The 13,768-nt window shown below is 42.7% G+C and overlaps 1 protein-coding gene across 4 annotated transcripts in view; it reads right to left on the bottom strand.

The window, feature by feature from the left end:
• The window catches only part of SASH1 (SAM and SH3 domain containing 1), a 545,811-nt gene extending 533,316 nt beyond the window's left edge, over positions 1 to 12,495 (bottom strand). Inside the window, exon 1 of one of the 4 annotated variants that reach the window (XM_035323248.1) lies at positions 11,978 to 12,495. In XM_035323248.1, coding sequence (XP_035179139.1) covers positions 11,978 to 12,388 — 411 coding nt within the window. In that variant the 5' untranslated portion in view covers positions 12,389 to 12,495. The remainder of the gene's footprint in view (positions 1 to 11,977) is intronic. The other 3 variants (XM_035323247.1, XM_035323250.1, XM_035323252.1) reach the window with 3 other exon arrangements.
• Positions 12,496 to 13,768: the final 1,273 nt, after the last annotated feature.

Here is a 13,768-nt window from a genome sequence, read left to right as displayed (position 1 = left end):
AAAAAAAAAAAAAAAAAAAAAAAAAAAAAAAAAAAAAAACTTAAACCCTTAGAGTGTTATTTCCAATACCTTTTTAGTCCCTACCCCCCTTTTCAATTTCCAGGCAGACTAAGCTGTCTACATGGGCACAAGCAATGGGCTAACAGGGTCTAGGAGCTCACACGTCTATCAGGGAAGGGAGCAGAAATCAGAGATTCCAAAGGAAAAGTAAAGGAGCATGTTGGCAGACAGCCAGTAACTCCTCTGATCACGTTACTTTAAATGAAAAAAAAAAAAATGGAAAGGAAATTAGTTACAATGCCTGCCAAATTTCCACCTTCAGGATTGACAGAACACGTAAATAAAGCAATCTCCAAACAAATCCCACCGTTTCACCCAAATCAGAGAGTGATGTCTGCTTTTGGGTACATAGTTCCAAAATAATGTGATACAAATTCTGTCCAAAGACCTTTTTCTCAGCCTGGTCACTCTGATGTTTTCTGTACTACAGCTTATATCTTCTTTCCAAGTTTAGCTTCTCCATGGTAATTGAAGCCCAGTAAGACAACAAAAATTAACATACAGGATTACTCTTCTTAAATGGGCTAAAAGTCCTTCTGAGAGGACTATCCAGCATTTGTAAATCATCCCAGCACAGTTATCAACTGTTTCTATTTACTACATTCTAAGCATTTTCATATACCAAGAAGCTTCTTTCTTTCTAATTATATTTGCTATGTCTGTACTTCTGGCCAAAGAAATGGAAAATCATCCAGGATTTCAGCACACTGTTTGACAGGCTATGGCTTATTTCACACATTCCCAGACTGGAAGAATGGGGAAGGAAGAGAAAGAAAAAAAAATGTAGAAAGAGGTATGTATCAATTTAACATTATATGGATAGTAAAAATATATTTGAAGAGCCACTTAGCTCAAGGTAAGGCAAAAGACCAGAAACCATACTGATTATATTTTAGTATTTAGTACATCGAAAGCCAAACTACAGATCCTGTGCAAAAACTTCACTCATTTCCCAGCAAAAATCAACACCAAAAGCTCCACCGGCTTTCACAGCATGGGGTCAGGACCCACATACCCAACCGAACCTACTGTACATATACTTTTGATAAATCCTACTGCAGGAAAGGCAAAGCATGTGCAAGACAAATCCAGTGCTGCCGACTGTTTACAAAACATTACAAAAGATCTAAAACTAAAACCCAAACATCCTCTGACAAGCTCTGTTTCACTGAAGCATGCTTATTTGCATTTAATGGCTGACATACTTTCTCATAGCAGTTATTAATCAAACATCCTGAAGCATCAATGATTAAGCACATGGCCATCAGACAAAAGGGGATATTAGAAGTTCTTTAGATGAAGAAATCTCTCCCTGACAGTTATAACTTACTTGCTAACACTTAATAGCATTGTTTCTTTAGTGCTGGCTACAGTGAATAGCATTGCATTGAAGCACTAACATCAAAATTAAGGTTTATTTGTCACTTAGAGCTTAAAAATGAATGTATATAAAACAAACAATACATCAAGGAATCCCTCACACAAACTACATGCCCCTAAAGCCATGTAATATACATGCCATAAATACTGTTGTCTGCTTATTATTCATCGTCTCTGTGCTGTAATGGTTAGCAAAAGATAATCACTATTCAAGTACTTACCCAAAATAGTCTACAGCAAGGTTTTTTTGTAAGTGCACCACTTTTCAAGCCAAACCAATACTAAAATAAAAAAGGATTGGCGCAGATCAATATCCTTTACATTCGAGATTTTTCTCTTTTATCTGCAGGAGCCACAGAAGGAAAACAACACACAGCAAATATTAAAGGGAAAAAAAAAAAATAATAATAAAAAGCTTTTACTGCTGAAGAGCCAACTTAAGTTCTGGGAATGACTGTATAAAGAAGTAAACATTAGTGAAAACAGCTGAATGACTCTGGAAGTTAGTCTTAAAGTGCCACCTCTAGAACTGTAGAACAAAATTTAAGTTTCCTTCAAATTAAAATTTGAAAACATAATATCACCACTTCAATTAAAAATAGTACATCCTGAAAGTTTAAAGTTAGAAACTTACAAACTGAAAACCAGCAAGGACATGAAGTGTATACTCAAATTCTACTCCACAGAATATCAAGGAAAAGGACAAAAAAAGAAGATTATGACGTTAGGGTGTGATAGGGTGCTCTAGATTCATAAAGGATGAAATTGTTTCTGTCCAATTGTACAGTAAATTCAAATTAGAGAAAGAAATATTTCTGTAGTAAACGTGACAAGAGACGCAAAGGAAAAGAAGAGAAAAATAAGCTCTTGAATTCCTTCACCACCTTTGCCTTGAATTTAGTTGATATTCATTGCAAGCATGAAGCTATTATTAAAATGCTAGTGCTCATTTCCTTATCCACATAGGAAGCAATGTGCTCAGCACAAAGGAATTTCTGCCTTATTTTCCACATCTCGATCAATACTATTAACTATCACATCAGTTTCACCTACTTGAAGATCTATAAAGACATGTTCTATAAAAACAATTCATTCTCCTGGACAAATTTAGGCTGCTAGCAAAAACATCATACACATAGACAGGAAGGATGTACGGCAATCACTTATTTCCTGTTAGACACCATAGAAATTGATTTAATGAAGCTAGTGGTTGCATAAGCAGCTCTTTTTAATATATTTATGTTTAGAATATAAGTTCTCTTTTAAGTACGTTTCCAGCTCTACGATGGAATAGCCCCTTGGGGCAACACCTGAAGCCTTTATGACTTCCTGCGTAGGTGAAGCAATACGCCCTACTGAAGGCTCATAAGAAAACCACCCAATTTTGTAAGAGACATTTCAAGAAAAATACACAGCACCCACACTATCACATACTTGCTACAGTATCAACATGAGCCTGCTTCATCAAGTCAGGCTTCCTCTAATTGTAATAAACTCTCTCTACTGTCATTGATAAAATCCTTTTCCCAGGAAATGACCGCAACAGGACTCAAAGAAATTGTTCAGGATGAGGGTGGTGAGGCCAGGCTGGATGGGGCTTTGGGCAACCTGGTCTGGTGGGAGGTGTCCCTGCCCATGGCAGTGGGTTGGAACTGGGTGGTCTTTAAGGTCTCTTCCAACCCAAGCCCTCTGTGATTCTAGTATTGAAAGGGTAAAGAGTATTTTTCCAACATCACTTCAAATGCTGAGTAGTTAGACCACAAATATGGGGAACAAAGTCTACTTTTCAGGAGATTTTTGCCTTAACCTTTGCTAGGGTTACTAATGTTACTTCTTAAAGAGGCGCAACATGATTAACTGCATATGCGTTGTTCTTCATGTTTTTTTTTGTTTGTTTGTTTGTTTGTTTGTTTACTTTATTGGCCAAGTCACACACATTTTGTTCCTTCTAGTCACTGGCTGCATGAAGTACGTCCTTGCTGTATGCAATTTTTAGACCCGGAAAGAGAACAACTAGTGGTGTCTTGTCAAACTTTCTCTTGCTCCTTCTATTCCAAAAGCTATAAAGCATTATTTTTACCACTGTATAAATATGAAGTGTATGTGAAAAATCTTTCCTCTGAAGTATTCTCTTGGCAAAGTCTTGTTTAGAACTTATCATAGCAAAAGCCTAGTAACTTCTTTCACAAGAAAATAACAAAGCAGGTGAGATGAAAGTGACTTTTTTTTCAGCTCTCTTCATATAATTTCAGTCACATTTCCTTAGCTTTTGCTTTCCCCTCCCCACCCCCCTTTTTTTTGTGAGTGTCAGCACCTCTACAGGGTAAAATTGAATGGACCTTCTTGCTTAATAATTTCCATAGCTCTCTTTGTTAACCCATTAATTTTGTCAAAATGGCATTTTAAAATGAGAACTGCTTGTGAAGTTTGTTCTAAAATAAAAGTAAATGTAGTCTCAGGGGCAGAAATAGGCACTCATCTTAGGTTAAAATTTTTAGCCCAAGAACCAGGACATGAAGATATAACAGGTCTTCTCAAGGGCAGATTAGATTCTTGATGACTATTCTGGTACCTCTCACTCCCTAGCTATGGAAAAATCCTCATTAAACTAACAGGGGGAGACCTTTACTATGAGGTATACAAAAGATTGGAGGTGCATTTATATACAGTTCCCTATGTAATACAACACAATCAGTTATTAGTAGAACAGGTTTAAACAAAATTGCAAGAAAAGCATTTTGGCAACCAGTACACAATAGGACAGAATTAAGAAATGCTACAGTTTGGAGAGATTACTGTGATCACATGATAAGCGCACAAAAACTATGCCAATAATTGTTTTCAACATTTTTGCAGTGAACTCATAACTTATGGTTAGACTACAGCTTTTTTTTTTTAAGCGATACATTCCGTCTTGCTTCATAAAGACCAATTTGGTCTCATACCTGTTTTCTAAAGCTGTAACACCTACTCCTTTTCCCAGATCCCTGGGAACTCTCCCAAGTGGGAGAATGCCTTTCTTCTCAGCAGAGCGTGGAGGAGGCAAGGGAAGAATCCAAATTACAGCCCAGTACTCTGGGACAGCGGGAGAGGGAGGTGCAATAAAACTAATGCAGAGCTTGGGATGGGATAGATAACTAATACAGGGCTCAGCATGGGATGGGAAGATGGAGCATTGTCTCAAGCTGTACAAAAAGGCATTGTTGCCTCAGTTCTCTCTCTTTACCCAAGTAGATCATGGGTAACACTCCTCAGCTTTGTTGAGTGAATCTAGACTGGGGTGAAAATGGTTAGGGAGACCCAGCAAAAAGATGTACATTCTTGGGTGGGAAACACATCGCTCTTAAGGAAGAAGGTAGAGTGCCTTTAGGCAGATTTAGGGGAGATGATTTAGGAGAAGTTGGGCAGTGGGTAGCTCTTGGACTGGGAGGTGCGAAGCCCAAAGGACGGGAGCTGCCTAGCACAGAAGAGTCACTCCTTGCAAAAAAAAAAAAAACAAACAAACAAACAAAAAAAAAACCAAAACACACAGGCACTGATGCCGAATCTGCTTCCACTCCTAGCTTTATTTAATTATTTGTTTGTTTGTTTTCTCTATGGAATATTGACTTATTGAGTGCATGGTCAGTTGGCCACTTAGCTAACCCTGGAATAAAAACTGCTCAAGCTTTGCTTCATCCTGGATGGAAAGAAAAGGCTTTTATTTTTGTCTTTTTAACTCTTTCCTGAATGACACAAAATTTACTGTGTGGTTTTTGAGGCACAGACATCAGAACTGGGCCTAATTTCCCCATCATGTTCCCACAGATGTCATCTGCAGAGTGACAACACAACATCCCTACTTCAGAGTGTGGATGCCCAAGACCAACACAATTCTTGGAGAAAAAAAAAAAAAAAAAAAAAAAAAAAAAACTTGTGGAAGGTATGTTTGTAGGCAGTTGTAAGTTTTATTTGATACACACCATTTCTTTCTGATTTATAGTTGCTGACATGACAACTGTAAACAGCTGTTTACTTGATTGCAGCCAATATAGATGAGTGTAGATTTCAGAGAATATTTACCAAACATTTGTTCTAGTGTGAACCCGTCAGATCTACATTCAGAAGTCTGCCTTGCTGCTGTTCAAGCTGCTAATGGTGATATTTAAAGCCCTGAAAAAGTTTTGGTTTCTTTTTGCATTCTACTGCTATATTTATCATTCTCATCTCACATCGTACTGTTCTCACCCATCACAACAATCGCAGTTGGTAAGGGTGTGCTTGTTAGCTGATTTAAATTTGAACACTTCGAGTCAAACCCAGCATCAAATGAAATCCCTGGCAAAACCCTCCCTGACTTCACTGGGAATGAGACCAACTGGAGGAGCAAGACTCCGGCGAGAGGCATGTATCACTGCAATTCACATACTGCTGAGCTCGTGAGAACGGGGACGAGGCACTATTTGAAGGCAGCTGCAGTTGTGTTTCATTTGACAAACTACTTCTCTTTTGTTTTGCAAAATATTAAGAGGCTCTACAAGTAGCAAAGCTAGCAGCCTCGATGAGTCAGTGCAGACAGTTTTGGGCCAGCCTGGCTGCAGACTGGCAGTGTCGGGGAAGGTTCAGGCAATTCTCTGCTTCCTGATGCACAGCCATTCCTAAAATAACGCGGCGGTGCTAAACATAGCTCTGCCATGTACGTTTAATAAATGACAATTCCTGCAGTGTGTACAAGCCACTGCGTTTGTCAAGATAAGTGCATCAATATGAGATGTCATGTTAGCCTAGACAAAGAGATTGAACCAGATAGCTTTGTCAAACACAAAGCAAAGGGGCTCATTCAAACTGACAAAGGAAGAAATGTAAAAGTTATACCTATCGATGCAGTCTGAACACACTCCGTCCTCCCCTGCTTTGGAAGAACCTCAAGCCAGAAAGTGACCTCCTGTAACTGATGTACTAAATTCCCCCCTAATCGGGAGCAATACTCTTGTCAACTCAAACCCCTCTACCGCATTTTTCAGAAGTTCAATGATACCGTCAGTATGTATCAGATCATACGTACACGTACTTTTGTGGATAAGGACTTTTCATAAATGACATGCACACGGGTTATGTCTTACAGGCAAAAATAACAGGCATAGCTATTTGTCATATATCCAAGCTACTGTTTATTCCTTGATCACTTTTCTTACTTACACATAGGGAAGTTTAAATTTAATTTTAAGGCAATGGCGAATGACCCTGCACACACACACACACACACACACAATTCAGAATTTTCCTGAGAAAATTCAGTTCAGCTTTGCACCACTGAGCTCTGGCTGAGTCATGTCCTCTGGGGGAAGAAAAAGCCTTTTGGCAACTACAAGAGGCCAGGAATTTCTCTTTTGCCAGGGAGCGGTAAGTTTAGTTTCTCCTTCAAACAAAAAGCCATTTGAAGGCTGGCTGAAGCATCTCCTTCATGTGCAGTTGATGCCGAGTGCAGGGGAAGGCAGCTCAGCCCAGCTTCCACTGAGCTCAGGACCACACACTCCCCTTTTCCCCTCCAGCACCCAGCATGACCAGACCTGAGAAGATACAGGGGAGAAGTGATCACAACCCTAGAAAAAAAGAGAGAAAATACTGCAAATGGATACTATCCTCTCTCAGGACTTCACCTTTAATACACCCTAATGGGATTGTCCTTCCCCTCAAAACTGAGCTATAATGAAATCCAGGAAAATTCATTCAACATTTCCAGAGTAGAGTGAATACACATTAAAATATTCAGGAATTATTCAAATGCAAATACAGCAGAGTGCTGTATTATTCATATTCTGCAATATCTTGCCTTAATGTTCTTTCGGGAAAAGACCTTTTCCAGTTTGTTTCTTTTTTCTAAGTTTAATAAATTGTGACTTTGAAACAACTGTCCAATATATGAGGTGCTATATTTTCTTTTAAAAAAAAACCAGAGGTATGAGGTCTAAGGCAAATTCAGTGCTTCCTAATATAAAATACCTCTTCACTTCCTGAACATTGCCTGTAGCTTTGCTAATTTATTGCCATGAAAATATTGTTACTACTTAATGCACTAGTACTTTTGTCAATAGGCAGCTTTCCCCAAGGCATATTTGAGAACGCTCTGCTAATCAGGGTTGATGCAGTTATTCCAAAGCAGCCAGGTCTTTAGAAAAAGGTTCATGTTTAATTCCAGTATGGGTGACTGTTGCCATTTCTTCAAAGCACAATATTTTTAATTCAATGAATTCGTTTCTGTAGCTATCTGAAGCACTAACTAAATTATCCCGCCCCAGACTCAGTTTGAATCAGTATGTTTCAAAGAGTATTGCTGGCATCTTTACCTCTTAACATATAACTTATGCAAGATATTCCTCATTTTGTGATGGCAAGGATTAAACAAAGATTTAATCAGAAACACAAATCTGTGCTATACCATCAGCATGGAACGTAAAAAATATGGTTGGGTGTTTAAGTAGATACTCACTTGGATCTGACTTCTTACTTTTCTACATCTGCTTGAGCTCTTGAGATTATGACCTCAAATGCAGCTGAATTTTCAGTGTTTGTTTTCCAAGCATGCTGATAATCGTAAACAGCACAGCAAGTGACAATGAGGTCACATACACATGTCATACTACAGTTTTATTCTCTTTAATAAATATGGAAATCTACATCAGTATAATTTTATTGAGGCTACGCAAATCATCTTAATTGGTGCGGGAGCTTTTAATGCATGTATATTTTCAGTCATTTTTAATGTATTTGCAGTTCTCTGCAGATGAAAAATTGAATAAAGTTCCTCAAGAACGGGTCAGGCCATTTATTTCAATTAGAAATAGTAATGAAATTCCAGTAAACTATTAAATGTCACTTAATCTGTGTTCAAGATAAATAGAATACTTAATTTCTCTTGACATGTTCCATGACAAGTACCCTACTTGTCTTTGTATTGACTAAAGTGGTGCTCCTCTGCTTTCCATACCACAGTGACATTTAGTGACATTATTCCTGCTCAAACCGAGCATGGACATAATCTGGTTTGCAGCCAACCCACCAAGGTAAGAAGTGTGTCTGCATGGGGGTGAAGGCTCCACTGCCTTTGTTCTGGCTGGCTCAGGTCAGTGCTGAGCTCCCCTTTGTTCATCGTAATGGGAAACTTGGCGTTTTGCTCATTTTGGTTTCCTTCAGCCATCACACCCCCTAAATTTCCACACGTCAAAAGAACAGCAATACTATTCCTACATCAGGCGTAACAGATTCCCTAACTAAAGACAGAATTACAGCCATCAGTAAATAATTAAAAGCATCTAGATGTTCTGGGATGACTCAGAGAGGTACCACAAGTTCTTTTGGAAGTGCACTGCAGCCCATCACCTCCACGAGAAGTTCCTCAGCTTCAAGAGACTTGTAAGGAGTTCTGACACAGAAGGCTTGAAACCAAAATAGAAGGCTTGGAGTATTAAGGAACATTACCGACATGGAGAAAAAAACTGGCTTTGGTAGAGTTCTTCTCAGTTACAGTTATATTCCTTGGTTTACATTTGAAAAATATAAAAGATTCAATTTGAGGAAGTGAGGTCTTAGGTTCTAATTCTCCTGGAAATAACCAAGATGGCTTGTGATAATTCTCCATGTCTGAAGTCGCCCACACACATGGCTTGAATTCAAAGTCTGCACGTCTTTAAGAGATTTATATTAAGCTGCACTAAGTAGTTGTTACTCATTTCTTCTGAGTGCGATCAAGCTAAGTTAAACTGAAATTTACCTTGCCAATACATTTCTGTCCCTTACACTCTGTGGTTTCCCCCTTCATCTGACAAAACAATGACAACACTGAAAGGAGACAGCAAAAAGATGGTTTTCACATCTCATCATCCACACCTAGTACTCATTTTTGGACTTCTGACAAGCCTGCAGCTCAGGAAGCCAGCAAAAGGGTATAAACAAGGCAGAGGATCAGCACTTCCAGTTCTCAGGGACATTTTCAAATAAAACTCCAAAATTGCCTGAGAACTACATAACTGAACGCATTAAGCATTCCTCAGGAAACAAGTAAAATACATATGCATATATACATACAAATACACACAGGCAGGCTCTTCTGTGTAATGCTCTGTTCATAGACGTTGAAAGTCTATGTGAAAAGATGGCATTGTCCACGTAAGCCATGGAGGGAAGGAGAAGGCTTGCTAGGAGCTCAGCAGCAGAGATGCAAACAGATGTTCAATAGTTTGGTGTCTAGTGCCCTGCTCCACGCCAGCTACATGACCATCTGTAGACAGATGTGTCTTTTGATAAATACATACAAAAAACTTGGGATATACCTGAATATGATTCTTTAATTTTATGCGCAAAAGAGAATACATCCAGTTTCATTTGACAAGCAGAAGTCTGCGCACTGCATATTCTATAGAAAAACATATAACACAGGTTGCAGAAATTACAGCCACACTTTTCTAAAGGATCTTTTTTTTTTTTTTTTTTTTTTTTTTCAAAAGAGACACAGTTACAATACAGCTCTTTCCCAGATGAAAGAATACAGTATTTAATTTCTCGTGCTCTACACAACATCCAACGAATAATGCAGGGTGACGTGATCTTTTGGTATTCTCTTTAAGCCGTTTTTGAGATGGATTGCTACAGTGGGTGGCATTCGCAAGAACACATGTTGAGCAACACACATTCAAATCTTGCCAGTTTTATGGTTTCTTACAACACGCTTCAATGTGAAGTGATTCACATGAAGGAGATGGAGAAAGTTTTTCTATTACTGTAAAAAAAAAATGATGCATTTATCATCCAAAATAAACATATTGACACCACAAGCTGAAATAAAACGAGGAAATTAAGCTTAGTCCCTCTTTCTACCTCAAAATGTTACATTTACATTTAAACCCATTAAAGCTGAGTGACACTTTCTGTGTAAGATGAGCTTGTCCTGACAGTTAACCCACATTACTATCAGACCCATCAAATTAAAACAAGGTGAGCTAAAGAAGAAATCAATGCCAAAGATTTTAATTTCCTTGATGTCACATGCTGGCATCTTAGAAATGTTATAATTCCTGTAGAGAAGGTAGCAAAGAGAGAAGGTAGAGAAGTGAGAAGGCAGAAAATTCTTTGGTAAGAAGGAATTGATGACTGTGAACACACACACAGCTGAAAGAGAGAAGTGAAATGGATGTGAAGGTGGGAGATGCACTGCAGCGGCACTGATAAGCAAGAACTTTTATGGAAGTTTGTTTATATAAGACATGCAATGGTAATTTCAGAACGACATTGGTCCAATGGCATATCACTTTCAAGGGAAAAAAATCTCTCTGAAATGACACAGTAGGTTTTGGAAGATGCTGTACTTAGACTTGAAGAATATATTCAGGGATGTCTTGGCCACCACCCTATCAGATTTGGTACATTGTCTCTGAGCCATCTCAGATTGTCTCTTCCTGAAACATCTGTCATCGGTCAGATGTTTCAGGAAGGAATGAACAAATAAATGTCACAAAGCAGTCAACTGTGTTGTACTTGAGAAGTGACTAGTGGTCCTCTATTAGAAATAGGAGTCCTGAGACTTACTATCCTCTTAACCTTATTATGCACACCTCCACACTGTTAACCAAGTTGAATTTCACCCAATATTACCACATCCAGATCCCCACAGCTGATGGTAATTCTCAGTTTTAATTCAGCACAACCATAACCATGTCTAGAGACCCAGACCTGCAGACTTCCCCATCACCTCGCTTCCATATCTTCTAGAAGTTTCTCCATGGCAGAAAGTGCCCACAATTTCAAGGTCAACTGACAACTGCTCAGGTTTCCTGAAAAACCATTATCAAAAATATGGGCAACCTGGGTCATCAAACAACTTTCTGAAGCACTTCATTCTCAACTCTGAAGCCAAAACACATTTTAATACCTTATTTTCTTTCACAAATCATTTTCCCCTCCATGGCACTGCCTGTTTAATTCTATAGCTGTGTTCAACCTGCATATCTTATTTGCAGCAGGAAATCTACAGAAAACTTCAGACGAAATAACTTCTACCTTCCGGACCACATTAACCTTATGCTTTAACCTTTCCAGAAGATAAGAATTAGGTGAAGGTCGGGGTTTTATCAAACTGGAATACAATCTTTCAAGACCTGCACTTTTCCGGCCTTTCAGCAGAACTGTGTCCTGAACACAGACCGACTCGCGCCCGGGGCGGCTGACGCATGGTTTTGACATTCACCACTCACTTCCATCCCCTAGCAAATAAACGCGGGCAACAGGAGCTGTTCCTCCAGCCACAAGGCTGCTTCCTTCGGGAGCCACTTTGCCAGCAGGACCTGACACGAATGTACTACCTGTAAGGGCTGGCAGGAGCAGCTGTCACCCCCAACACAATGGAAAAGTTGCAGCAGGCAAATAAATAAATAAAGCTGTAAAACAAACAAACAAACAAACAAACACCCAAAGCATCTGGAAGGTGGTCCTGTCAACCCCTGCCTTCACACCCAAACCAGACCGGAGCCAAGGAGTCGGCCAAAACCCCGAAGAGCGGTCTTACCTTGTTGGAATATGGGGGCTTGCTGAGGTTGATGCCGTCGCGGACGAGCTTGTCGCGGATCATGATCTTCAGCTTGAGCCGGGGGTAAGCCACCAGCCCCCCCCGGCCGGGGCGGTGCCGGGGGACCGCCAGCCCCGGCCCCGACGGGGGGCGGCCGGTGTCGGGGGGCGCGGGCGGCGGCTCCAGGGTGAAGTAGAGCCCCGCCGCCGTCTCGGCCGCCTCCTTGAGCCGCCGCACGGCTTCGTGGATCCGGCGGCGGTGCTGGGGCACGGCCACGCCGATGGCATCCAGGTCCGGGTCCCCGATCTGCTTGCACACCTCCAGGTCGTCGTAGCCGTTGTCGACGAAGGACTCGGCGTACTGGGGGAGCTGCAGGGTCTTGAGCCACTCGTACACGATGTTGGTGCACATGCTGGCTCCGCGGGGACGGCGACCGCAACTTTCAGCACCGGAGCCAGCCTCCCCCCGGCCGGAGGAAACAGAGACACGGCCGGGAGCTGCGAGTCGCGGGGCTCGGCAGCAAGGTCACGAAATGAACACCCACCGGGAAAAAAAAAAAAAAAAAAAAAAAAAAGCAAGCCACGAATCCCTAGAGCAGATCAGCGGGGCATCGGCAGCGCTGCCGAGCGAAGCCCTCCCGCTTCTTCCTCCTCCTCTGCTGCTGCCACCAAGCGCCGCCGCCCGCTGCCACCGGAGAGGGGAGGCTCGGGCGAGAGCGAAGCCAAGTGCGAGGGTGCATCCCCTAAAATCCCCAGCCGCTGCCGCACAACATCCACCCACTTTCTCTGGAAGTAATTCGCCGGCGCTGTCCTTTTTTTTTTTTTTTTTTTTCTTACCCCCCCCCCCCCTTCCTTCCAGCGTTGGTTTCTGTTCAGCTCCCGTCTCACCTTCCCGTGCTCTGTCGCATGCTCAATCCGTGGGGCCGGTCACGCCGGACAAGCAGCAGGATCCCGTTCCCTCGCCCAGCACAGCGCCCAGCTTTTCTTTTTTATTATTATTTTATTTTTATTTTTACGTCCTTTCCCCTATCCCTGCCGGCAGCGGGTGAACACCGGCGGCTTTCGCTTCCCTTCTAAACGGCTCCTTTCGGATTAAGACGAAAAAAAAAAAAAAAAAAAAAAAAAAAAACAAGGTGGGATAAGGAAGGATCCCGCTCACTTTCCCGAGTTACTTTCCCCGCTGCCCTTCATCCCTGCCCCGGGATGCCGGCATCAGGCGCCCGGCCGGCAGCGAGCCCCCCTCCTGCTCCCCCTGCCCCGGGCAGGCAGGCAGCCGGGCGCCGGCCGGGCACAACTTTTATCCCCTTTATCCCCCTTGCCCCCCTCACCGCCCTTATCCCCGTTATCCCCTGTTGTCCCCGCGGTGCCGAGCGGGCGGACGGGCTCCGCGCATCCCCCCGGCGGCAGGGCTGGCCCCGGGGCTGCCGAGCCGCCCCCCGCAGGTCGCTGCCGCCTGCCCCGCTGTCTTGCCGGAGCCCCCCCCCCCCCCCCCCCCCGGCCCCCCGTCAGCGGGACCCCTCTGCGGAGCCCCCCCCTGCCGGCTCCTCCTTCCCCTACCCCTGGGGGCTGCGGGTGGCTCCTCCGGCTCCTCCCGGCGCGGCTTCTCCCCGTTCCCGCTCCTCCTCCTGGGCCGCCGGCCCCTGCCCCGCCGCCCTCACAACTTTACCCGCTGCCGGTGGTCGCGGGCTGACAGGCAGCCGCCGCCGGCCGCCCCCTCTGCACGGCACGGCTCGGCACGGGGCTAGGGCCGGGGGAGGTGGCAGGGGCAGGGGATGGAGCTGGGGCAGGGGCA

Source organism: Oxyura jamaicensis, chromosome 3, assembly GCF_011077185.1.
Source record: "Oxyura jamaicensis isolate SHBP4307 breed ruddy duck chromosome 3, BPBGC_Ojam_1.0, whole genome shotgun sequence".
Classification (NCBI taxonomy): Eukaryota; Metazoa; Chordata; class Aves; order Anseriformes; family Anatidae; genus Oxyura; species Oxyura jamaicensis.
The sequence above is the reverse complement of the archived record's forward strand: the minus strand, read 5'-3'. Positions and strand labels throughout refer to the sequence as shown.